The sequence below is a fragment of the Apis laboriosa genome, unplaced genomic scaffold (genome assembly GCF_014066325.1).
Source record: "Apis laboriosa isolate Shangri-la unplaced genomic scaffold, ASM1406632v1 scaffold5213_cov150, whole genome shotgun sequence".
Lineage (NCBI taxonomy): Eukaryota > Metazoa > Arthropoda > Insecta > Hymenoptera > Apidae > Apis > Apis laboriosa.
Genome location: NW_025223582.1, coordinates 801,420 through 828,650, shown reverse-complemented (window position 1 = coordinate 828,650; position 27,231 = coordinate 801,420). Strand labels below are relative to the sequence as shown.

Sequence of the window (27,231 nt, the reverse complement as noted above, 5' to 3'; positions counted from 1 at the left end):
ATCGTTAGGTCGTGAGCCGGGCAAAACGTTAGCGAATTAATTGCGAGACTCGGAGCTCCAACTTAGAGGCTAGTAAGTAAGTAATTGTTTGGTTGGCGTTACGTACAGTACTTACAAAGCCGTGCTTGTCGCTGATGTTGTTAGTGAGTTTGAGCTTGTGGAAGCTCACGACCTTCTGCATCCATTGCTCACCGCTGCTCGGCGAATCCGGGTGGATGTACATCCTCTTCGGCATTTCCGGGTCGGCCTTCCCCGCAACCATCCACCTGCTGCTCGACAAATCAACAGATTTATCGATTAATAACGAGAATTTTTCCACTTGTTGTTCTTTCTTTCTTTCTTTCTCCTTCTTTCGATTCTTATAAATTCGCGACCACGATTATCCAAACAATGAAAATTCTCACGTTATTCATAACGTAGAATATTCGAGATGATATAAATAAATATACTTCTTTTCCTCGATACGATCGATGATTCTCTTTAGGGAGACAAAACGCGATAAACACGCGTGTTGTACTTCAAGATTTCGTATTAAAGATATATAAAAAGCGTTCCTTGTGTCCGATCTCTATCGTTAAAAAAAGCGTTAAAAATTACTGTATCGATGGAGCCACTATATACAAGTTTCTTTACAACACTCGTTTAATTTGTTCGTAATTACGCGATGTGATTTTAATTCGCTTAAAATTACGCGATATAATATACGCGGAGCAAAGAGAAACACGTCCGTCCCGTACCGTGGCCGGAAAGCGACTTTGTCGAATCGATATTTCAATAACATTCGAGTGTTGACGTTTCTTATGCCGCGGTACGCATTCGTTATATTACACGTCTCGACGACCTTATATTATATATAAGCATACGATATAAGAAAAATAAAATGTCAGTGCGATAATTTTTAATAAATAACGCTTAAAGAACTGATGGTAAAAAAAATTAATAAAGTAAACGACTACGAAATACCAATTAAAAAATATATATATAAATATATACCACATAGATATTTTTAAAAAATTCAAGAATCGTATCACGCGTGTCGAAAACATTGGATCGTGACGTACAACCGAAAAAAACGTTAAATGAATTTTATTATATATATATATATATATTATCATTAAATATTATTATATATAATAAAAAAGAAAAAAAGAAAAATCAAACGATGCTACAAAAATGCTATACGACGACATAAGGCTCGAACGAAAAGGAAAAAAAGTATCGAATAAATATTTAAAGAAATTAAAAGAGAGAAAGAAAGAAAGAAAGAAAGAAAGAAACGGTAAAAATTGCTTAAATCTAAGCTCGTGGTGGAATCGGTGCAATTCTCGAGTTACAAGACGGCGGATAGGAAGCGGGCGGAAAGGTGTCGATCGTTCGAGTTTCTCGGTTGATTCCTCTAAGTACCGGCTACCGCGATTGTTGTCTTTTAAGGGAGGCGTGTCTGCCGGTCGTCGGATCCGTCGTCGCAGGTGGGTCAAAACGAGCGAGCGAAGAAGAAACTCGTTCGACGGGTTCCAAAGTGGCTGCGGTCGCCGGCGTGATGTAATCGTTCATTGTGGTCTGCCTTTCGATTGGCCGTCGACTTTTCTCCTCGCGGACCTCGCTCCTTCGTTCCCTTCGTTTCGCTCCTCCGGCCAATTGTCCCTCTACGCTCGGCCCCGCGCGTAAAACGGACGGGCGAGGCGACGCTTCCGAACCACCGCTTTCGAGAAGGAAAAGTTTCAACGATTCGAAAATATTCTCGATATTTCATTCTTAAAAAAAAAAAAAAAAAAAAAAACGAATCGAACAGGATAGAAAATTAAAATTCGAAAAATTATTTACCGTTCCATTGAACAATCGACACGCAGTCTCCAAAACAATCATTTAATAAATTATTTTTGAAAATTCGGCTCGATGGAGGAAACGGAGAGTTAATAACCGATTAAAATCGGATTCTTCGAATTAAGAGAAATCGGATGCGAGAAAAAGTTTCGTGAGAACGAGGATCGCCATTCACGCGGCGATTCTTGGAGAGCGCAGACGTTCGTGAAATCGTCGAATTTCCCCGATTTATGTTCCGTTTAACACCGTTTTGCGAAAAACCTTTGGAACGAGGGGGGATCTCTCGGCCGTGGGAACGCGCGTGTCTGCACGTTTCGACTTTCCAGGAAAAAGTTAACGGCCTGCTAATTACCCGGGTGTCTAATAGGAAACGCGATCCCATCGAGTCATCTCTTTAGGAGATTGGTAAAAAGTTTATAATAGCGACAAGTTTTCTTTCCTTCCGTTCTTTGCATCCCGCTTGCATACTCGCGAACGTAGCGTGAAATTTCTCAATTCGATCCTTCGAGACGATTCTTCGCACGAAGAGAAAAAGGAAAATTTAAATTTTCTATAAATTTGCAGATATCTTTTTAACACGGATCCGACAATATTTTTTGCTTTCCAAATATTGAATCGACTATAATTTCAATAATTTGGTCTCGTCCAATTTTTCAATGTAATAAGTTTTAAATATAAACGAGCCCGTTTGTATATATTACTTTAATTCTAAACTTTTGATTTTGCGCATTTTTATCGTACGTTCGTCATCTCGGATAAAAAAAAAAAATAACAACGAAAAAAGATTCGATTCCCCAAAGATTACAAGAAAATTATCGCGTAACAATAATTCGTTTCGATTGGAAATGTGGACACGTGGAAGAAAGTTAAGTTATAAATCGATAACGCGGGGGATAACGATCGGGCTTCGATTCGAGGCTCGTTATCCCGGGTGGCGGTGGAACGATTTTGTGGAAGGCGCCAACCGCGGAGAGAGGCGGTTTGTCCCCGCGCGATCGAGCCGGGTTTGGTACGTGATAATTTCGGGGTATAAATCTCTTTTGGTGGGGAAAGTGCCGGTTTAAATTGCACCTTGTACACTATCGGCGGGTAAACGGGTTATTTTTGGTAACTCGTCATTTCGGGGCATAAACTTCTCTCGTCGAAAGAAAATTAGACGGTATGCGCGAAACTTTCGCTTTAAAAAAAAGTAAAGGAAGAAAGGAGGGAATAATAATCCTCGAGGATTAAATTAACGAAACGAAACGTGAATAAATGGAAGAGAAAATGGACAATGTAAAATATATCTTTTCGGATAAAAAATTCTTTAAAAATCCCTCCCCCCCCATGAAACGATAAACGAAGATAGATAGATAGATAGATAAATAAACAATATAGAGGTATAAAAAACGAGAATAATTATATGGTGAAGATATCACCAAGTGAACAAGTGGCGATAATATACGTATATAGTACAAAAAATGGACAATCCTTTAAAAATGCCCCCCCCCCCATGAAACGATAAATGAAAATAAATAAATAAACAATATAGAGGTATATAAAAAGATGAAAATAATTATACAATGAAATTATCAGCAAGTGAAAATATACGTATATAGAGGTATAGTACAAAAAATGGACAATAAAAAATCGTCTAAAAATTCCCCAATGAAACGATAAATGAAAATAAATAAATAAATAAACAATATAGAGGTATATAAAAAGATGAAAATAATTATACAATGAAATTATCAGCAAGTGAAAATATACGTATATAGGTATAGCTCAAAAAATGGACAATAAAATCCTTTAAAAATCCTCCAATGAAACGATAAACGAAAATAAATAGATAAATAAATAAACGATATAAAAAACGAGAAGAATAATTATATGATGAGATTAACAGCAAGTGAGCAAATGAGAATATATAGGTATAGTACAAAAAATGGACAATCCTTTAAAAATCCCCCCATGAAACGATAAACGAAAATAGATAGATAAATAAATAAACAATATAAAGATATAAAACAAGAGGAGAATAATTATATGATGAAATTATCAGCAAGTGAAAATATATAGGTATAGTTCAAAAAATGGACAATAAAAAATCCTCTAAAAATCCCCCAATGAAACGATAAATGAAAATAGATAAATAAATAACAATATAGAAATATATAAAAAGAGGAGAATAATTATACAGTGAAATTATCAGCAAGTGAAAATATATAGTAGGATATAAAAGGTATAGTTCAAAAAATGGACAATAAAAAATCCTCTAAAAATCCCCCAATGAAACGATAAATGAAAATAGATAAATAAATAACAATATAGAAATATATAAAAAGAGGAGAATAATTATACAGTGAAATTATCAGTAAGTGAAAATATATAGGTATAGTTCAAAAAATGGACAATAAAAAATCCTCTAAAAATTCCCCAAAGAAACAATAAATGAAAATAGATAAATAAATAAACAATATAAAAGTATATAAAAAGAGGAGAATAATTATACAGTGAAATTATCAGCAAGTGAAAATATACGTATATAGGTATAGCTCAAAAAATGGACAATAAAAAATCTTTTAAAAATCCCCCAATGAAACGATAAATGAAAATAGATAAATAAATAAACAATATAAAAGTATATAAAAAGAGGAGAATAATTATACGATGAAATTATCAGCAAGTGAAAATATATAAGTATAGTTCAAAAAATGGACAATAAAAAATCCTTTAAAAATCCTCCAATGAAAAAATAGAAATAAATAGAAATGATAAAATAATGATAAAATAGAAAATAGATAGATGAATAAATAAACAATATAGAGATATAAAGAACGAGGAGAATAATTACATGGTGAGGTTATCAGCAAGTGAGCAAGTGGGAATATACGTACAGTAATCTGGCGATTGCATTAATTTCCGCGTTCGTGTACGTCACGAAAGGTTGGATGCAACAGCTTGTTCGTGATCGCGATTCGTGGAACTATTCGAATCGTTGGAATTGGTTATACGCGACGATCGCGTTCCTTAGAAGTTTAACAAGGCCCCCCCTTACCTGTTGTGGAACTTGTATCTGTAGTCATCCGCGGCGACGATGTCCAGCAGGAGGATATACTTGGCCTTCGCGTCCAATCCGGAAACTCGGAACTTCATTTGAGGGAACATCTGCCTGGAACCGGTCAACGGATACAGTTCGATTAGATTGGAGCGTTCTCGTTCAAACCTATCACACGATTAAATTGATTGATTAACAATCGTTGATCGAGACAATTTCTTTTCTTTTTTTTTTTTTATGCACAATCTTTTCGAAATCGCAAGACAAGTTTACAAAAGGTAAAATAACATATTTTATTCTTTTCGTCGTATTATTGGAGAAAATCTTTTTAAAAAAATATTCATTCACCATCTTCATCAAACACCCCTAACACGCATCGATATACTTACTAGAAGTTACGTGAGCCAACCTTAAAACTTGGAGGCATTCGCCATTTAAAATACTCTACTCTTGAGAGTATATTTTCAAATTATTAATAAAACACGTGAATTAAAAATGGATACTCTTTGTTGCTTCTCCCTGTATCGAGTCATTCTTTAAAAATCCATTGGTTGTCAATCCTTTGTTATTTTATTTATTTTTAAAAAAGTATATTTTCAAATTATTATAAAACACTTTTATAAATTAAAAGTAGATACTCTTCGTTGCTTCTTCCTATAATCATTCTATAAAAATCTATTGTCAATCCTTGGTTGTTATTTTATTTATTTTTAAAAAAGTATATTTTCAAATTATTATAAAACACTTTTATAAATTAAAAGTAGATACTATTCGTTGCTTCTCCCTGTAGTCATTCTATAAAAATTCATTGGTTGTCAATCCTTGGTTGTTATGTAATACCGAGAACGTTCTATGAATCGACGATACTTTCTAAGACGGCCACTTCTGGACTCGATCGAAGCGTCAACCGCGGATATCATACCCAATCCCGTACCTACCCCATTCGACCCATGCGCAGAACGACCCATAGGCGTTCACCACCCTTATCAAACACCCCTAACACGCATCGATATACTTACCACAAGTTACGTGAGCCAAGCTTAAAACTTGGAGGCATTTCGCCATTTCATTTAAAATACCTCTGCTCTTGAGAGTAGAGATTTAATATTCCTTCGAAATTCGATGAAATTTTTGAGAAAGGAAAAAAAAAAAAAAAAGATTCGTTCCTTACTTTCGCTTTCGCGATGAATGTAAATTTCATAAATGCGAGCAGCGGAGAAACATACAATAATCGATACGAAAGCTCTACGCTTATATTCCTCTCGTATCGCAAATGAAATTACTATAATCGAGCCTGTCTCGTCTCGCTTTTTCCCTAAACAATAATAAAGTATCGTTCAGAGCTGGAAGAGACAATAAAAAAAAAAAAAAACACGGGATTAATCAATATTCTTCATCTATTTCACTCTTCGTTCTCTGCGCGGTGATATCGTTTCCAAAGCGGTCAAACTCACCACCATTAAATTCTAGAATTAAATAAAAATGGTCACGAATCGATAAATAATTTATAACAAAAAAAAAAAAAGAAAAGTATGAATTGGACATGATCAAATTAACCTATATCATTCCTTTCCTCTTTTCAATCCTGAAAATGGTATCCAAACTTTTTAAGAGTTCGGTGCAATTCTCATAAGAATCTCGAAAGGGCGGAATAGAAACGTTCATTTACGTAATATCGTTTCCAAAGTGGTCAAACTCTCCGCCATTAAATCCTATAATTAAAGAAAGATAAATCGTTGATAACAAAAAAAGAAAAAGAAAAAGAAAACTACGAACTATGGACATCCTCAAATTAACCCTCTTAATCGTCACTTCTTTCCTCTTTTCAACCCTGAAAATGGTATTAAATTAATTCTAGAATTAAAGATAACAAAAAAAAAGAAAAAAGAAAAAGGAAACTATGAACATTTTCAAATTAACCTCTCTCGTCACCCCTTTCCTCTTTTCAATCCTGAAAATGGTATCCAAATTCTTTAAGTGTTCGGTGCAATTCTCATTGAAAATGGTATCCAAATTCTTTAAGTGTTCGGTGAAATCTCGAAAGGGCGGAATAGAAACGTTCATTTACGTAATATCGTTTCCAAAGTGATCAAACTCTCCGCCATTAAATTTTAGAATTAAATAAAGATGGTCATAAATCGTTGATAAAAAAGAAAAAAAGAAAACTATGAATTGGTCATAAATCGTTGATAAAAAAGAAAAAAAGAAAACTATGAATTGGACATTCTCAAATTAATTCTTTCTTCTTTTCAATCCTGAAAATGGTATCCAAACTCGCTTCGGCGCAATTCTTATAGGAATTTTGAGAGGAATAAAAACATTTACATAATATCGTTTCCAAAGCGGTTAAACTTTCCGCCATTAAATTTTAGAATTAAATAAAGATGGTTATAAATAGTAAATAAAAAGAAAAAAAGAAAACTATGAATTGGACATTCTCAAATTAACCCTTTCTTCTTTTGAACCCTGAAAATGGTATCCAAACTCTTTAAGAGTTCGGTGCAATTCTCATAAGAATCTCGAAAGGGCGGAATAGAAACGTTCATTTACGTAATATCGTTTCCAAAGTGGTCAAACTCTCTGCCATTAAATCCTATAATTAAAGAAACATAAATCGTTGATAACAAAAAAAAAAAGAAAACTATAAATTGGACATTCTCAAATTAATTCTTTCTTCTTTTCAACCCTGAAAATGGTATCCAAACTCGCTTCGGCGCAATTCTTATAGGAATTTCGAGAAAACGGAATAAAAACATTTACATAATATCGTTTCCAAAACGGTTAAACTCTCTGCCATTAAATCCTATAATTAAAGAAAGATAAATCGTTGATAACAAAAAAAGAAAAAGAAAAAGAAAACTACGAACTATGGACATCCTCAAATTAACCCTCTTAACTGTCACTTCTTTCCTCTTTTAAACCCTGAAAATGGTATTAAATTAATTCTAGAATTAAAGATAACAAAAAAAAGAAAAAGAAAACTATGAAATAAAACTATGAACATCTTCAAATTAACCTCTCTCGTCACTCCTTTCCTTTTTCCAATCCTGAAAATGGTATCCAAATTCTTTAAGAGTTCGGTGCAATTCTCATTAGAATCTCGAAAGGGCGGAATAGAAACATTCATTTACGTAATATCGTTTCCAAAGCGGTCAAACTCTCCGCCATTAAATTTTAGAATTAAATAAAGATGGTTATAAATCGTAAATAAAAAGAAAAAAAGAAAATTATGAATTGGACATTCTCAAATTAATCCTTTCTTCTTTTGAACCCTGAAAATGGTATCCAAACTCGCTTCGGCGCAATTCTCATCGGAATCCTGAGAGGGCGGAATAGAAACGTGCACGAGTCAATCGTGGCCGCTGTCACAAGTGGCGTGGATAAAAAGCGGCGTGGATCTCGTGGCGAGGGAGAGAGGGCACGCGGCCCAACAAGTTGAAAGAGGAGGCCGTGGTATGATCGTCTCACCCGCGGGAAGGGAAGAGGGCGCCTCAGAGACCAGGCATTTCGGCGTGTTTTCACTTTTTCGCGGATCCCCGGTCCGCGGTCGGAATGCCGCCACTTTGCGAAAATAGCGGAGGAGAGAAAGAGAGATTGAAATCGTTCCACCTTGACTCTCGAACGCGTTCTTGCCGCCTTCTGCCCACCTGACTTTCATCAAACGAAACGCAGAGGGGAGGGGGTCCCATTCGTGCGAGATGAGATGACATCGTAAACTTTGGTTTAACGATGGTTAGTCGAGGCGATTAATCGTTTTAAAAGAAACGATTGGAACGATTTTTGGATATCTCGAGGGCGAGGTTGAATTTGAATTGAAGGATGCTTCGCAAGGATGTTCCAAAAAGACAATAGGGGAAAGAGAGAGGGGGAAATTAGGCTAACGAGTGTTTTTGACAAAGACAGAAACTTAGATAGCGTGGATGGTTCTTCAAGTTAAGAGCGCTTCGCGTGGACAACGAGAAGATATACTCTTATTCCAAAGAAATGATAAAAACAAGATCTTAAAGGAGGAGAGTATGTTCTTGACGATGATAAAAAGAGAATGCAGACACTACGATCTTCGAATAATTCGAACGCTCAAATTTAAGAACTAAAGTTCGAGTCAACAATGCTTAGATATCAAAGTTATATTTCGAAGAAAATTCCTTCCATTGGTAAGATTAAAAAAAGAAAAATCAACGAGCATCGAAGCGTCAAAGTTGCTTCTTAATCGTATAAAAGAGAATTTGTCGCAACAACAAGTGTCGAGAAAAAAGTATGTGGTATCTTTGGTATACAGCGTGGAGAAAACTAAGTCTCGTCGATTAATAAAATCCAAAGAAGCCCTCGATCAATCAAAACAATTCAATTGCTTCGACGTTGATTTCGAATAATTCTTGCTCAGCCTTTATTCCCATTTCGAGGAGATCGTTTTATTATTATAGGCGAAACAATCGACGATCGTTTAGCTTTTAATTTTTCCACACAGTGAAAAGAATGAAAGAAACGAGATCTCTCTCCCCCTCTTTTCTTTAAAGCTCGAATTAAGTTCGATACGCGTCTTTCTCAAGTTTGGAACTTTCGAATCGAGCTCCGTTTGAGTAACTCTTCGCAAATCAAATTTTTCTATCGACAATCGAGTTGGATATTAAAAAAAGAAAGAGCAAGAGAGAAGAAAGTCAATACCAAAAGGTGATCGTTTACGAAGAAACCACCAGTTTAACTCTGTCCAAAATTCAATAACCAAACAAGCGAGAAAGAAAGAAAGAAAGAAAGGAGAGGACAAGATAAAATAAAAGATAGAGGTAGTGCACTCCTCTAAGGAGGGGGTAAGGAAATTAAAATTCCACCGCATCGGAGAGCTATAATCGGAACGTTCCAATTTACACTGTTCCCTCGACTCGTCGCCCCCGTTCTTTCTTCGCGGCGTGCGTGCCTCTTCCTTCCACAGCCGCGAAAAGATCGCAAAAAAGAGTAGGTTCGAGCGCACGTTCGAGAAACGCTTCGTACGCCATTATGGAAGCTGCGACTGCCTTAAGAGAAATCGCCGCGGCTCGCCCCCTTCGAATTATTGTACTTTTGTATGCTAACGGCGCGAGTATCCTTAAACGTCGTCGTTATAACGGCCGGGCCAATTACGGTAATTAGCCGCCATAAACGAATAGCGTCTGCTGAGAAACCACCTCTCCCCTCCCCCTTTTCCTCTGGCCACGAACAATACGAGGCAGCCTCGCCTCGCCTCGCCTCGCCTCGCCTCACCTCGACCCGCACCTCGCCTCACCTCGACCCGCCGATAAATATAAGTCAGGATGTCGCGGTGTGGACATCCGCCTCACGGATTTCCATTGTTTCGGGCCCTAGAACGTCTGATAATCAATTAGGGGTCGTAACGCGCGAGCAACGAATTCGATTCGACCGGAGAATCGTGTCTGAGTCGAGGTAATCGGATGCGTGAGTTTTGGAACACGTTGATCGAAGGAATACTTGATCGAATCACTTTTTTCTTAGGGAAAAGATGTTGGACTGGGCCTCTGAGTCAAAATCAGAAATAATCGGATGAGTTTTGGAACACGTTGATCGAAGGAATACTTGATCGAATCACTTTTTTCTTAGGGAAAAGATGTTGGACTGGGCCTCTGAGTCGAGATCAGAGATGATCGGATGAGTTTTGGAACACGTTGATCGAAGGTATACTTGATCGAATCACTTTTTTCTTAGGGAAAAGATGTTGGACTGGGCCTCTGAATCAAAATCAGAGATGATCGGATGAGTTTTGGAACACGTTGATCGAAGGAATACTTGATCGAATCACTTTTTTCTTAGTGAAAAGATGTTGGACTGGACTTCTGAGTCAAAATCAGAGATGAGTTTTGGAACATGTTGATCGAAGGAATACTTGATTGAATTACTTTTTTCTTAGACAAAAGATGTTGGACTGGGCCTCTGAGTCGAGACCAGAGATAATCGGATGAGTTTTGGAACACGTTGATCGAAGGAATACTTGATCGAATCACTTTTTTCTTAGGGAAAAGATGTTGGACTGGGCCTCTGAGTCAAAATCAGAGATGATCGGATGAGTTTTGGAACACGTTGATGGAAGGAATACTTGATTGAATTAAGAAAAAGACGTCGGTCGGTCCTTTGAACGATCTTCGAATTTTTTATTATTGGCCTTGAGGGGGGATAATTTAGAAGCAAATTAATTATTCGCCAATTTATTTATTACTCCTTATCTTTATTCGGTCTTTAAGGCTTATTTATGGATCGTGTTATCTTGCCACGTTATTACCTATGTGAAATAAATATTATGCAAATGACTAGTGTGTGAGAGGTAAAGGATAAAATTAATAATATGTATTATTATACACTATATACTATATATATACCGTTAAAAGAAAAAGTTGTGCAAACTTCGTAGAGAGTATTTTGTATACACACGTATACATAAACATTGAAAAGATATCGAAGATCCAAAAAAAAAAAAAANAAAAAAAAAAAAAAAAAAAAGGAATATACGAAATATTGGATGGTTATCCATCCAAGATTTACAAGAGCAAGTTTTTCACGACACGAGAAAGAAGGGGTCGATGAAAAATCGGTCGATCGGGCGACTTTAAAGCCCGTTCGGGGATTTTTGGTAGCATCTGCCTACTGTCCTGAATTTCGTGACGAAGGGAGGATCGATCCTCATTCACGTGGAGCACGCACAAGGACTCTAAGCCGGATTATCCTTGCGACGCGAGGCAAAATATCCATCCCGCGGGTGGATGCTGACGACGAGCAAACCAAGGGCCAGAATCCTCGTGAAAAACTTTGAGCACAACCGACCACGATCCTTCTTTTTACGGTTAAACGTTCCCTTTCTCTCTCTCTCTCTCTCTCTCTCTCTCGTTTATTTTTCGAGCAATCATGAATAAATCAACGGGCATGCTTTACATCTTCTGCTTTGACTTTGTTCAAAGTACGAAAAAAAGTCATTCATTGCCGCATTCATTAATTTTTTTCCTGTTAAAATTGATTGTAATTCCTTTTCGTTTCTAAAGAAAATTTGTTTAGATTTTTCAATGTAACTAAATTCAAAAATAATTTTTCTTCTTTCTTTTAACCAATACCCATAAAGAAAACACTTATTTTCCTATATATTATTTATATCATCCTATTCTAAGAGGACGAAAAAAAAAAAATAAAAAAATCTTCCGTCAAAAAGATACCCTAACTCAGTATAAGCAGAAACACGCCATTTTGAAATCGTTTCACATATCCTCGCGAATTATCTGTAAAGCTGTAAAAAAGATCCACCCTGTTCACAGCTTTTCCTCGTGGAGAACAACCATCTTCCTTTCCAAAACGGATCGTTCGAGAGGGAGGAAGAAGAGAAAAGGGATGAGGAAACGCGGCCAAGGTTTGGTCTCGTCAGTCGTTTCGTGGAGAAACGGCGTGGCACGGTCGTTAACGAGCACCAAGAAATCGGGGGCCGTTTCGGCCGAGAAACGGGAAAGGGCGTAACCCCGTGACATTCCTTTCGAAGGCGTCCGCCGGTTTAATGGGCCCCCCCTCCCCCTCCTTCCAGATTACGGGAAAAGAAATTCGGCTCCGTTGATGCGCCGAATGTTCCTCCTCGAACACGGACACGTGTTCGGCCTTATGATTTTATAAGAGAGAGAGAGAGAGAGAGAGAGAGAGAACCCTTGCGCTCGGTTGGGAGCACGCTTTCGACGCGGAGAGGTTCCAGGAACGTTGGGATCGGGGAAAGAGTCCGTTCTGCCCGTGTTTTTTTGCCGGAATTGTAGGTTTTCGGGAGAATTCGAAGTGTTGAGGGGGAAGGAGGGAGGAAGATTTGGATGAGTTTTTTTCTTTTTTCTCGGTCGGTTTGATCAAGAGGAGAGAAATCGAATCGTTGTTTTTCTCTTATATATATAGCGTTCTTTAACGTTCTTGGGGTTTGGGAATGCAATCGTTCGAATCGCAGGTTTTTCAAATTTGAAGGAGAGATTTCACGTGTCGCGGATAGATGAATGGTATTTGTATTGTAGGAGGATCGAAGGAAAGGACACTTGTTTTCTATAAAACTTCATTCTCTTTCGTAATTCCGTAACCCGCGTATCGGTGCCCTACGCTCCAACACCTCGGTGCCGGTGTATCGCAATTCAGTGTATCCATTTCAACTGTATACAATTTCATCCTATTCTACGTAAATACTCTTATATAATCTAATTATATAAGAAGGAAAATATTCCATCTCTCAAGTCAATTCCTCTTTCATTCTTCGATAATAACTCCAAAATTTTGATAAATTTCCAAAATTCCTTCGATCTCTGCGAATCTTGGTACCAAAACTTCTCACTTCACAAGAGGCATCAAGAGACGAACTTCTATCTACGTAATCTACAAGTAATCTACAAGTAATCTACAAGTAATCTACAAGTGACTGTCGCGAAAAATTCGATAGGATAAAATTCTCCCCCTCCCCTCTTTTCCTCTTTTCTTCTCAAACGCCCATTCCTGGGGGGAGGGACTTTCAGGACACCCGGTAGACCGGGCGTTTCCGCGGTGCATGGCGGCAGGTGGAAGCGAGCTCTCGCTTCCAGGAAACCTCGGGAGCCCGCGGTGATGTGCGAGAACGAGGAGAGGACCACGGGGGACGACTACACGAGGGGGCTATGACTATAAGCACGCGGTGGCCAAGCCGCGTCCCTAAATTCCTCTCTCCCCTTCCCTTTGTCTCCGCTCTCCTCGTCCTCGAGCCACCGGCCCCCCTCCCCTCTCTCTCCCTTTTTATCCGATAGCCTCGGCCGCCGGAACTCCCCCTCCTCCCTCCGCCAGTATTTGTTTCTCAGACGGCGCTAATTTTCGGCGTTACGGCTCTATCGGCCGAGCCCGATCTCCTCTCATCTCCTCGGGCCAATTCCTCCTCCTCCTCCTCCTCCTCCTCCTCCTCCTCCCTCGTCCCGTCTCGTTAACGCACGGGGGAATCGAAGAAACTAGGCTAGGACACACCTGTACAGGTCTAGGTAGGGCCCTAGAAGACGCCAGGCGCCTGAGAATTCTTTGGTCTGAAAGAGTGTGTGGTGGTTTGACCACTAGTGTTTTTTGTCGGTGATAAAAATTAATGAAAAAATATTTTGTTGTAAAATCTTTAATTGGATTTGAAATATTTTAATATCTCTGGGTGATAGAAAATAGAAGGGGGGGGGGGTATAGTATAAAGGGTTTAAATGTGTAAATTGATTATAATTATTTCGATTGGAATGTTATATTAGAGGGAAACGGATGTGAACGGATGAATAATCGGGCGACAATATCGATCGGGGTGTTTAAATCAAGAGAAGCATAAGGCAAGCATAAGGCGTGCAACGGTTCATCCTTTTCACCGGCCGTTGGATGAATAATGACGGTAAACGGGGAAGAGAAGAGGAGGCCACACGTGTGCGTGTCATCGTGCAAATCCTACGATCGCCACTCGATAAAATCCGCCATTTAGGATTTACGACGATCCCTCGATCGTTAGATCATCCGGCGCGATCCACGCGAAATTTGCCGCGTTCCACACCGTGATCTCTAAGTTATGGCCTTGCCCTCCCTTGAAATCGTGAGTGTAACGCAACGATTTTTACTCGTACACTCGTTCTTTCCCCCATCCTTTTCGAATATTTATACGTTTAACGTAGAAAATGAAAAAGAAAGGATTATGGAGGGGAAAAAAAAAAAAAAAAAAAAGAATTGATCGCGGCAATAAATTCCCCCTCTTATCTTTTTAACGCTATGAATGTTGAGGATACTTGAAAAAATAAACAATGAAAGTTTTATCGTTTTAATGGATTTGATAGTTAGCGTTAACGGATAACGATTATACGAAACGAAGAAAAAGCGTCGATCGATTAAAGTTGTACAAAATATGTAAATAAATAAACTCACTTTATCGCTCTATTAACGCGAAGATATTACCCAACCACTCTATAAAATTCGATATAAAAGCCGCTAAATAATTAATACTAAAAAAAAACTATCAAACCCATCGAAAACGACGTGTTGCAATTTTTCGATATTTACAATCTGAATAAAAATATATCTACCTGACATTTTTAACAAAATAAACATCGATCTTTATTAAGATTGAAAATACGTATACAAATTTTGAGATACTCATCGAAACGAAATTTCTCCGCTAAAAATCACAACCGCGGTAAAATCGAATCCTAACCCTTTATTAAATTAATCAAAAATTGAAATTCCTTTGGAAGCTATAAAAAAAAACTAACCGTTCGTTCTAAGCTGTAAACTTCACAAACTATATAAAAAGAGAGAGGGAAAAAAAAAACAGGAAGAGGGAATATTTCAAAAGCGCGATAGTTAAAAACCGAGCAAACGTTCCAACGAATTCGATTCGTCTCGCGTTTTACGGCCGATCAACGGTCGAGCCGCAGGTTTCACGCGCACTTGTTCCCGCGCATATCCGCCTCGGCCGATAAATCGAACACCGAATCGTTATTTACGAGGCATCATTACCGACGCGACGTTCGCGCCGAAAGCTTGGCCGCGGCAACCCGGTAGCATCCCTCTTAATTTATTTTATCGCTAAGCTTCGCCTACCGATGATTTGCCGGCCAATGGCCTCGCGCGCTCTTCCACACGGATGCCCGTGACAATAAAATTGAAAGCCCCGCTGCGTTTTATGGCGAGATTAAAAAACAAGCGGCGAGGCTTTACTTGTAAATTGCAATCGCGGTGCGAGCAGAGTAGAGTGCATCGTGGCTCGAACAGGATTCCGTGAGATAACGCCGTTCCACGGATCGCCAACGCGAGAAGCGAGCATCTCGGATCAATCTTTGTTTTTAAAAGGATCGCGTGATACGGAGAGCCCGGATATACACATCTACATATTCGATGCGTTACGTTCGCGGATATGGAAGAGAATACGGACGATTTATGTTCGATTTCGTTAATTAAACGGCCAGAATGGATGCGATATCGATAAATTTATCATCGTAAAAAAAAAAAAAAAAGAAGATCTCTTCCCCCTATCGTCGGTTGGAAAAATTAAAAATTTTATTCTAATTTCCTCTCTATCTACATTCCAAGATAAACAACGAGTTAACCTACTTATAAATATCGTATCGTTCGAAAACTCGCTATACCTATCCATCATATAAATTTCGAACCCTCGAAACGAGCATTCTTTCATATCCATCCCAATATACGTATACACCACCGACTCGCGATATTTGCCTCTCTATCGTCGAGACAACAATTCGCCCATCGTCACACGGAATTCGAGGGTGGCGCGAGCGACGCTGCGGGCTGAAAGCGAGCCGAAGCTACCCGCGAAGCGTAATTACCTCGCGCGCCTCCGCTCCCGTAAGACGAAAACCTGTCCCCCGACGCGTGAAAGAGTCCCTTCCGGATCGCGCCCCGTGTCACCGTCGCCGGCTTAACGCAATAGAAACATCGCAAATAATGGGGACGAGGAGAGAGTCTCCACGCCGAGCGACCCTGTTGTGCGCCAGCCGGGGAAAAGCGCATTGTCGCGCGCCCTCGTCGAGAAAAGACGAAATCACTCGTCCCACGAGTTTTCCATCCGCTCGGCAGAAAGATTACAATTACGAACGATATTAATCACATTCGATTCCTTTGAACTGTGTAAAATGTAATATACATATATATATATATATATATGATGGAGACAGACGGGTGTATATATGTGCATATAGGTAATCCGATAGCAAGTAAGGTAAGCGTGAAGTGAAAGAAGTTGGGAAGGGAGGGAAGTTTAGGTGGTGAAAGGGTGAAAGCGGATAGGGATGGCTGGAAAAAAGCGAAGCTGCTATACGATTTCAAATCTCCTCAAATCTCTAGAAAATTTCGAAGAGATAGAAAACAGCGACTGCGCCTCTCGCGAAAAAAAGGGATCGGCGGGGAAGGAGGGAGGGTCGAACAAATCGGTACAAACGATCGTCGTAAAGCAGTTAAAGGCGAGCCTCGTTTATACGCGTTTCTCTCGTGGAGGCGGTCGAACCGAGATGACCAGCCCCGATAGGGAAACCGATAGTCGGGCCTCCTCTCGAGGGCTCCCTTTATCCCCGGGGCCGCGGGACCCCCGCGGCGTCCAAGTTTTTTAACCGGGGATCCAGGGGAGCCGGGGTCCCTTGTCTCAAAGTTGCATCCTCCTCCCGCTATTTTCCTCCTCGCATTTTACGTTCTCGGCGCAGGTCGGCGACGAAGAGAGAGAGAGAGAGAGAGTGGAAGGCGGAGACGGACGATTTAATTTCGCTTTCCTCGTCGGGTCTGGAACGAATCGGCTTTGTTTCTTCGTTAGCCGAGCTTTGTGTGCCCGGCCGATCGTCGTGGGGAGAGAAAATTTGTGCAAGGTTTCCAAGGTTCCAGCGGGTGGGTTGGATTTATCGGCTTGATTTGCGGCATGTTTTATATCAGTTGGATCGGTGGACGATTTGGCTTCATGGAGCGTGATTGCGCGAAGAATATGGAGCAGGTGATTTGAATTAATTCGGAGGAGCCTGAGCTCTCTCTCTCTCTCTTAGAGAGAGAAATTACGGTTGATCGGTTTGGAAGTTATTTTAAACGATATTCTATATACTCTTCTTGCGTTATTTAAATAAAAAGAAGAAGAAAAGGAAAGAGAAAAATGGAACAGCTTCTCCTCGAAGGAATCAATATTCCACGAAGGAAGTTAGAATCGGTGGTGAACGTGTCCGGATACGGATGGGAATACTAATTCGGACTCGTCGATGTCCGATCGAAGATTTCCATATCGTTTAGCATAGGAGGAGGAGGAGGAGGAGGAGGAGGAGTAGTGGCGCGTTTGGCGAAATAAATTTCCCTCGGCACGCTAGCGCGTCTAAAAAATGATTCACGTCCCTGTCTTCGTGTGTACGCGTCACCTCCACCACAATCAGCCGTATCCACTTGAGCGGTTGAAAGGGGTCCCGAGGTCCACCTTTCACGCCCGAGGACAATAATTACCCGCGTCTCATTTATACCAGCCGGTGAGCGGCTCGAAAAAGAAATGAAAAAATATGTATGTGTATATATATATGCTTCTTTCTACAAAATAATACTATAGAACTATAGCATCCGCTCTGGATCGACCTCCCCCTCCTCCCTCAACAATGATCGACGGATCACGGCTAATTGCATATTCGTTTGGACACGGGTAAAACTCGTAAACAGAACCCCTTAAAAAATCGGGGATAGAGTTTTTTATTTACACGTGAATCTTTCTTCTCTCTCTCTCTCTCTCTTTTTCTATGGAATTATTTCTCCTGGAAATCTATTTTCGAAAAAAAAAAAAAAAAAATCAACGTTTTTAACGTTTCTTCCAATCCAATCAATTCGAAATTCAATATTAAACCCGACACCCTGTACGTTAAAAGTTTAAAAGTTTCGAGTTACAATTTGTCTTCGTCCGAGTACATAATTATTACACGTCGTTACGAGACACGCTCTTCGTTAAAATCCCATTAAAGAATCGGATCATCCGAAAACGCCTCGCAATCATCCAACGCCGATCCTTGCCGCGGACCGAGGATTCGGGGAAAAGAGGAGGCCCGGCGCCACACGAAACGTCGGCGCGGAATGACGGTTAATTTTTCGCGGATTTCTCGAGGTGGTCCTCTCTCTCTCTCTCTCCCTCTCTCTCTCTCCTCCCTTCATCGCGTTGGTTTCGCGTCCAAGGCCAGAACCGTTCGAAAACTGTTCCCGCGACCGGCATAATTTCCGACCGTTTATGACTCGCCAAGAACAAATAATAATTTAGTGGGCGTCTCCCCGGCTTCATCCCCCCCCCCTCCCCTCCTGCCCAAGATACCCTGCCGGCTCCCTGGCCGGCCGGCACGCTGTATAAATAACGAGTGGCGCCAGCCCAACTTCTTCCACCGTGTTACATTATCTCTTACGGTTTACACACGCCAACCATTATGCCTGGCCACGGTTCACGCACACACGCGTCCAACACCTCTGTCTCTCTTCCTCTGTCCGTCTGCCTGTTCTAGCGCACCCTTTCCACATTCCCTCTCGCTCTTTCCCTCACCCTTCCGACCTTATACGATTTCTTATTAGTCCTCGAGCAAACTCGAGGTGTGAGAAACTTGTGAAGATCGTTGATCGGGAGCATACCGGGTGGTCCGGTTTCCAATGAAACGAAAATTCTCTCGTATTTTTCGAATTTTCTTTTTTTTTTTTTTTGTTTTCGAGTAAAAGTAAAAGAGAGAATTCTTCGTTATTTCGGAATTTTAGATTCGTTCCTTGATATCCTCGATTTCGAGTTATCATTCGAACGAAACGAACGATCGAGAATTTTTTAAATTTTCGATATATAGATCGGGAAACGGGATCGAGTTTCGTTACGCGTTCGATTCGAGGGTGATGATGGAGGGCCAACCACAAGAGGGCCGATGAAATAGACGTACAGTAGGAGAAACGCTGATCGACCGTTTAACCTCTAATTCCACCAGCCGAGCTCGAGACCGAGATTCGAGATTAGCCGGAGGAACGAGCCAGGAGAGGAGAGGAGGGGGAAGGGTTATCGATCCTCGCTCCTCGGCCGCCGGTTGTTCGTCGAAGGTGCGAAAAATGCGGAGGCCTCTCTTGAATTATAATGACGCGATCGATATGTACCGGGTGACTCGAAGCGAGCCTACAAAGTAAATCTGATTAACTCGAACTCGATCCCTCTCCCTATTCTAATTGGTGAAATTCTTCAATACGTGTGAATAATTATATCAAATTTTATATATATATATATTTATATATCGATCTAGCTATAGCAAAAAATTTAACTAAAACATGGAAATAATTTGCGAGAGAAATCTCGCTTGATATCGTAAATCGAATGCATCAGAAAAAGAAGATCGATTCTCCTTTCGAAGAAGAAAAGAGTCTGTTGAACGAATCGCACGCGGGAAGACGAGTCAATTAATTGGACGCGGTAACCGTTATCGATTTAAAATCCATTCGCTCCGCGGAGTAGAGCGTATTCCCGAGCGATTAGTATCGTAATATCGTTGGCCGCAACGTTGAATCGTTGTTTGCCCAACCCGGCATTATTTCCAACGCTCTGTGTGTTATTAAGATCGGCGATAAAACCGGCGGACACGAAAGCGCCAACGATCGTTGTAACCTAGACAAGGTGGAGCGCGACACACACGCATTATACATATATATATACATAGAGAAAGAAGACGAGCTAGCACGTTCCTCGAGCGATCGTGTAACCCGTGGCCACCGTGCAATTATGTCTTTGCCGAGAAATTTCCCGCGTCACGGCCGATGAAATGGGCGAATGCTCGGATTAACATCGGTTTTTCCTTTCGTTTTCATCGCGTGTGAAACGAGGAATGGTCGAAACTCCTTCTCCTTTCAATTTCTAATCTCTTCTTGTCAACATTTATTGGAGATTTCGTTATGCAAATTGGCGATACCATTTCGTTTCGAAACAGATATCTCGAGTGCTTTTTTTTTACTTGCAGAAGAAATTACTCGATGATCCCATCCTATCCGATTGTTGGAGATCGATAACGATGAGTGGAGATGAAAGATCGCTGGTTTTACTTCTTCGTTTGAATCGTTACTTGTTGTAGACTTGTTGTAGACAGTTAAAGGAATAGATCGTTTTTTTGAGTTAAGAATGATAACATAAAGGTTCGTTTTTGCCGAGGAAAACGATTATGCGCGGGGGAATAATAATCGGGGATCGGTTAATCGGTTTTCTGTCCGGCTTTTTCACTCGCGTGAATATTTTATGAGTTATTACACTCATAAAAGGAAACATTCGGATCGTTCGATCGAAAACTGATCGATCGATCCACGGGGATTTTTAGGATAATTTAATTCAATTGTATCCATCCATACTTTATTTCCTCCCGAATCTCTCAATTGTCCAGAATTTAAAATTTTACACGCATTTCCTTTATTATTATTTATTGTTTTCCATTGATCGAGAATCAAAGAATTTAATTTACCCGTCCGTCTCATTGTTCGCGAATTAACGAGCGGACGTAAATTAGCAGAAAGTCGTGGTGGCGCGAGCGAGCGATCCTGTACCCTTCCCATTAATACGGCCTGGTAAAAGTATGCTGGCCACATCCCGTGCAGGCTGCAGTGGCAGCTGGCGAATAGCGGGGTACCTATTAAAGTCCTCTAGATAAAGCGCGAGATTAATTGCCCGCATGCAATGGGTAATTGATCAGATCCAGTTCACCACTCGCCTCTGCGATGCACGTGGATCGAGGTAACGCGATACTTCCATGGAAATATATATATATATATATTTTTCTTTTTTTTTTAATTTATTTATTCATTTCTACCCACCTCCCTGTTTTCATCCCCTTCCCTCCGCGGTATAGTAAATTATTTCGATTTAAAATTTATATCAAACGAGATAATCCCCTTCGATATTTCCCCCCTTTCTCCTTACGAAAGAATATTATTAGTTCGAGTTTGCGATTTTTTAATTTTTTATCGCATATATAAAATCGTTAAGTTGTTTCTAATCTCGAATATACGGGGAGGGGGAGATTTTAAAATTTTCACCGTGAAATATAGTTATAAACCAGCTCGTTCCCTTTCCTCTTTTTTTTCCAACCCAGAGAACACACGTTTAACTTTCATTACTCTTCGTTAATTATTCTTCGTAACGATACTAATTACAATATAATTAAACCTCGTTAGACGCACTTATCACACCTCTGCGCGATCCCCATCCCCTTGGATTATAAAAGCAAGTTATCACGCGACGAGATATACGAATCCGAAAAGTGTCGTTAACACGATCAATAAACGAAAAAGGAGAAGAAAGAGAGAGAAAAGAAGAAGAAGAAGAAGAAGAAGAAGAAGAAGAAAGAAAGAAACGCGATTACTCGTCAACTTTCCATTCGAGAATCCCCCTCGTCTCTAAGAAGTCTTCATCTTTTCACCCTACATTCACCTTGCAACGTTCACCCCTTTGAAAAATCCAAATTTCTATTGAAAAGAGTCGACCGCGTTGAAAGGAGGAGGGGTGGGCGAGGCGGAAGGCCGCGATATCAATTAATCCAGAGACGAATCCAGACAGACCACGTTTCCACCACCGCGTGAAAGGGGACAGGGTGTCGCCAAGACACGGATCTCGTCGTAGAAGAATAGAAAGAAGAGTCTCTCTCTCTCTCTCTTTATTCCATCCTCCTCACACCCCTTTCCTCCACGGTTTCCATCTATCTGCTTGCGTTTCGCATGGAATTCACACGTCTCGCGTGTACACTGCAAAGAAAAGAGAGAGAGGGAGGGGTGGGTGGGTGGATAGTGTACATCCGTAGGGGGTGTAGGTCGAAAGAGAACGAAGAAGGCGGCCGTAACAGCTTTCTATTTGCATACTGCCTCTCCCTTTTCATTCGCGAGCTCCCTTTCGACACCGGCGTTATTTGCATTCAGAAATTGGCCGGGCACCGCGACCTCCTTCCTTCCTTCCTTCCTTCCTTCCTTCCTTCCTTCCTTCCTTCCTGCCCCCCGGGGACTCGCCACCATCTTCTCACACCCCCCTCCTTTCGATTACTCTCGATTCGCGTATTTTTTTTTTTTTTTTGAGGAAAGAATATAATTACGACTTCTAGAATGGAAAACTAGACCAGATACAATTTGAATTTGTATTTTTATTATTTATTATTTTTATTATTTATTATTTGAGGCGAGCATTGAACGTCTGATAAAGAGGAAAATCATATATCATGCGTGAAACAATAGGAAAGGATATATATAGGGTATATATATAGGGTGTATATATACCCTCCTCGAAATCGGAATTTTCGATTACTCTCGATTCGTATTTTTTTTTTTTTTTTTTTTTTGAGGAAAGAATATAATTACGACTTCTAGAATGGAAAACTAGACCAGATACAATTTGAATTTGTATTTTTATTATTTTTGAGCCGAACGTGATAAAGAGGAAAATCATATATCATGCGTGAAACAAAAGGAAAGGGGTATATATAGGGTGTATAGATAGAAATAAAATTTTGTCAAGAACCTGGAACAAATTATTGTAGAAAAGCAGCGAGGTCCGTGCAAGGAGGATTGGAGAAAGGATTTCCAGGAATAAGATTAAAAAAATAAAAGGACAGCGATCCCACGACAATCTGTCAGCGATACTCGTGTAACCGAGGCGCGTTAACATATATTCGCGCAGATAGGCCGATAGGCATAACCAGCGCGATACAAAGCGAGGGAAAAAGCGAGGTGGAGAGACGGCGGCGGCGGCCACGTCCCTGTAAACGGTCGTTATCTATTCACACCGCTCGGACACCAATATAAATGGTAAGTGGGATATGCACGAACAACGAGCACGTGTACACGTGTTCCCTTATATCGCCCTTGCGCTCCGTAATTCCTCCTCCCTTCCCCCTCTCGCCAAGAATTTTCTTTTTTCAGCGAATATGGAAAGTGGGAAAAGAGATTCTTTCTTCTCCTTTTCGAAGAATTCGCGTTTTCGAAGAGAATATATCTCTTTTTTGTAATAATCGGTGTTATGGATTTGAAGAAATTGTGGAATAAAAAAAAAAGAGAAGAATAAAATTACTCCGCTGAGAATTTTTTTTGTAGCAATGCAACAATTTCGAATTTCCAATTGCAAGCCTTTCGAAAAGTTTTAAATTTATTCTAAAAAAAATTTATATATATATATAAAACGAATTCGAGATTGAAACGAACGAGCGAATAATTTCAAATGAATGGATTCGAGAGGCATTCGGTGTCGTGATCGATACGGTCACGATTCGAGGATCGATCGATCGATTATAAAGCGTCCATTCGGCATACCTGTTACGGATTAATTTACTCGAATCGAGCGTGCATCTAACTAATCATTCTCCCGATGAATATTCGTACGATTCTTGTCATTTCGTATTGCCAGGAAAACGTGATATCGTATATGTTTGATGCGAATTGCACGTTGATTTAATTCAACGATTGCGTCATCGTGGTTTGTCAAGATATACGCTCTTTTTCATATCCGGAATATAAAAGTTTATATGGATCTAGGAAAAAACAAAGGGATTGTATTTTCTTTTATTTTCTTTTCTAACCACGAAATTATTGGGTGACGAGGAAGAATTATTACACGTCAAGTTTTTCGATTACAATGAATTCTCCAATTCACTTCATAAAATTGATCCTTGCATTTTTTCAGGAAAAATCGAATACAATCGTCGAGACAAATTTTTATATATTTTTATATATATTTTTATATATATTTTATATATTTTATATATTTTATATATTTTATTTTATATATTTTATATATTTTATATATATTTTTATATATATTTTTATATTATTTTTATATATAATTATATATTTTGGAGAAAGGGATAGAATCGTTTCTATGAATCATTCCAAATGTGTTTGTCGTTGGAAATGGACTCTTCGATTGTAATATAAATATATTGTTGTGTTTTCGAATCTATTAAATTCCAAGATAAATATTTTCGCCTGTTGAATAATTTTCGTAGAAATTAAATAATTACACAAAATTCGAAGAAGCGAATTAACAAATTATCAACCGACGCAAACAAATTTTCTATCGTTCATGTTATCCCGCACGAATCCGTTTAATCCCGTCCAATTACTTGGGATAAGTAATCGTAGCGAAAGAAGGCTAACACCTTCCGTTTCCAATCGCGTACCACTTGTTATTCCGGTAATCACGTTGCGCGGTTAACGAGCGTCTGACAATCGGCACCGCCCACGCCCGTCGACCGTTTCCATTCGATCACGTCAACGGGAGCGAATGGACGACGGCTCATCCTTCAACGCCTTCGCGAAACCAGCTCGGCTTCTTCAAGGAAGAACTCGTGTCGGCCTCGCGTGCGCTCCATTCCCTATCTCGTAATCGCGTGTACAGGCTTTCGTAGCCTTGGAACACGTTGCAAAGTGTCGTCTCGGATAAGGACATATTCGTGCTCGAATGAAACGAGGGGGGGGATGGGCAGGGATCGGAGGTGGCAAGAATCTATTCGTCTCTCTCTCTCTTTTATTTTCTATAATCTCTATAGAGAATAAGCAATACTTTTTCCCCTGAAAATTCTCAGCAAATTTGGAATCATTCCAAATGTGTTTGTCGTTGGAAATGGACTCTTCGATTGTATCGATAATATATTTGTTGTGTTTCTATTAAATTCCAAGATAAATATTTTCGCCTGTTAAATAATTTTCGTAGAAATTAAATAATTAATTTTCATAGAAACGATTCTATTGTTCGAAATGAGAATTTCACGGGGATAAAAATAAATTCGTAAAGAATTTCTCTTTCCCTTTTATTTCCTATAATCTCTATAGAGAATAAGCAATTCTTTTCCCCTGAAAATTCTCAGCAAATTTGGAATCATTCCAAATGTGTTTGTCGTTGGAAATGGACTCTTCGATTGTATCGATAATATATTTGTTGTGTTTCTATTAAATTCCAAGATAAATATTTTCGCCTGTTAAATAATTTTCGTAGAAATTAAATAATTAATTTTCATAGAAACGATTCTATCCTATTGTTCGAAATGAGAATATTAAATTCCAAGATAAATATTTCCGCCTGTTGAACAATTTTGAAAATTTTGAAAATTGGAGCTTGGAATAATTCAAGCATTATTGAATTAAAAATAGCAACAATATCTTTTCGACAATTTTCGATTTCTTCTTCGAAACGATTCTATCCTATTGTTCGAAATGAGAATTTCAGGGGATAAAAATAAATTCGTAAAGAATTCCTGGAATGGAAGGGATCAGAATATGGGGAAATTTGCACAAGAAGCAGGATCGGAATTGCAATCGGGATCATTGCGTTGCGCAGAAAATTAATCGGCTGGCGGGGATATAACGTTTCAATAAACACCGAATAACCTAATATCCAATGGCTAATGTTGCAATCGAGTTTCCATCGGAAAATCGTATAATCTTGCCGGCTAATGTAACGCGCGGATATCATAACCATTCCGGAATAAAAGAGAAACCGGCTTCAAATTAATTTCAATCCAATGTATCCAATAATATTTTAGTTAAAATACCTGTATTCGGTGCCAATTAACCGAGCCTCGTATAAGAAGATTTCGCTCCACTTTAATTCCATTTTATTTACGTTATCGGAGAATTTCTCCGATACCGTAAGGATTGTCGTGGATGAAAACCGCGCGAGCAATTGGAATTTCGTCACTTTTTTCCTTTTTTCCTTTCCTCGAAAACTAGTCGAATAAAAATACCACGAACGAGATTTCGAACGTGGATCGAAAGAAAAAATGGGGGGGGGAGTATGATGAAATTGAATGGAATAGAAATCGCGCGGATACATTTTCGAGCGGAAATTTCGATATACAATCGTTTCAAGAAACGTTTAATATCGATTGAAATTAATTAAATAAAAATGAGGGAGAAAGATTCCAAGAATTAACGATCTCAAATTTTACAAAATTCTCCCCCCTATTTTAACACGGTATTAAAAACACTTTTAATGCGCTTGAAAATAATTCCAAAACGATTTTTCCTTTTCCCTGATCTGACAAATACCCTAACTAAATTTCCTTTCTAATTCACAACGCTTAAATTACATGCATCGAAGGAATCGAGGCTCGAAGAGTTAAAATAAAATCCGCAATGACGAGGAGGAGGAGGAGAGAAAAAAAAATCTTAATCAGGGGGTTGCATCGAGGCACACGCGCGTATATACCCCTTCGCGCGCTTCACTGTAGCCTCTACTATTCCACGCTTGGCGGGGTAAGAGGCGTAGTGCGCGCGAATAAAGAAATACTCAGCGACTCGACAGACCTAATTACGAGCCACTAAACCGAAAGCTCGAGCAATCAATCTCGCGCGCGTCGAAAGCGCCCCCGCGCAACCGCGGCGCCCACGCGCGCCCCTTTTGTCTATCCACCACGATCCACCACCCTCTTCTCGACTCAGCCTGCCCCTTCAACCTTCATCTCATTTCCATCTCCGCGTTTCTTTCTTTCTTTCTTTCTTTCTTTCGACCAACGTCGTACGATCAAGAGGATCGAGGAGCAGCGGATATCGAATGAGGAAATTTCGAAAAACGGGGGATGAAAATTGCGGGGCGGAGCCGAAAGGGATGGGAAGCGCGCAAGCGTACGAAAAAAAAAATAATAAGATAGAGAATTGGACGAAATTGAATTCGATGAAATTGAAATTGAGATATCATTCTTTCGTATACAGGGATTTCGAGATATAGGGATAAATAAAATTTATTTATTACAGAATAATGGAAATATTTCGACAGTAGAGAAAGTAGATTCGTAGCAACTATTTTCCATTTGAAATCCCTAATAAATGAGAGACTATGGAAAATACGAATTCTGCATAATTCAAATAAACCTGGAACAAAATTTTTCGAGAATCGCTCGTACATA

General features: G+C 39.6%; 1 protein-coding gene across 4 annotated transcripts in view; it reads right to left on the bottom strand.

Annotated features, from left to right (window-relative positions):
- LOC122717525 (optomotor-blind protein-like) overlaps positions 1-27,231 on the bottom strand; it is a 120,135-nt gene that overhangs the window by 70,335 nt on the left and 22,569 nt on the right. For 3 of the 4 annotated variants that reach the window (XM_043941693.1, XM_043941692.1, XM_043941694.1), the window contains 2 exons: positions 4,862-4,975; positions 107-269 (listed from right to left, as the gene is read on the bottom strand). In XM_043941693.1, coding sequence (XP_043797628.1) covers positions 107-269; positions 4,862-4,975 — 277 coding nt within the window. The remainder of the gene's footprint in view (positions 1-106; positions 270-4,861; positions 4,976-27,231) is intronic. The other variant, XM_043941695.1, reaches the window with a different exon arrangement.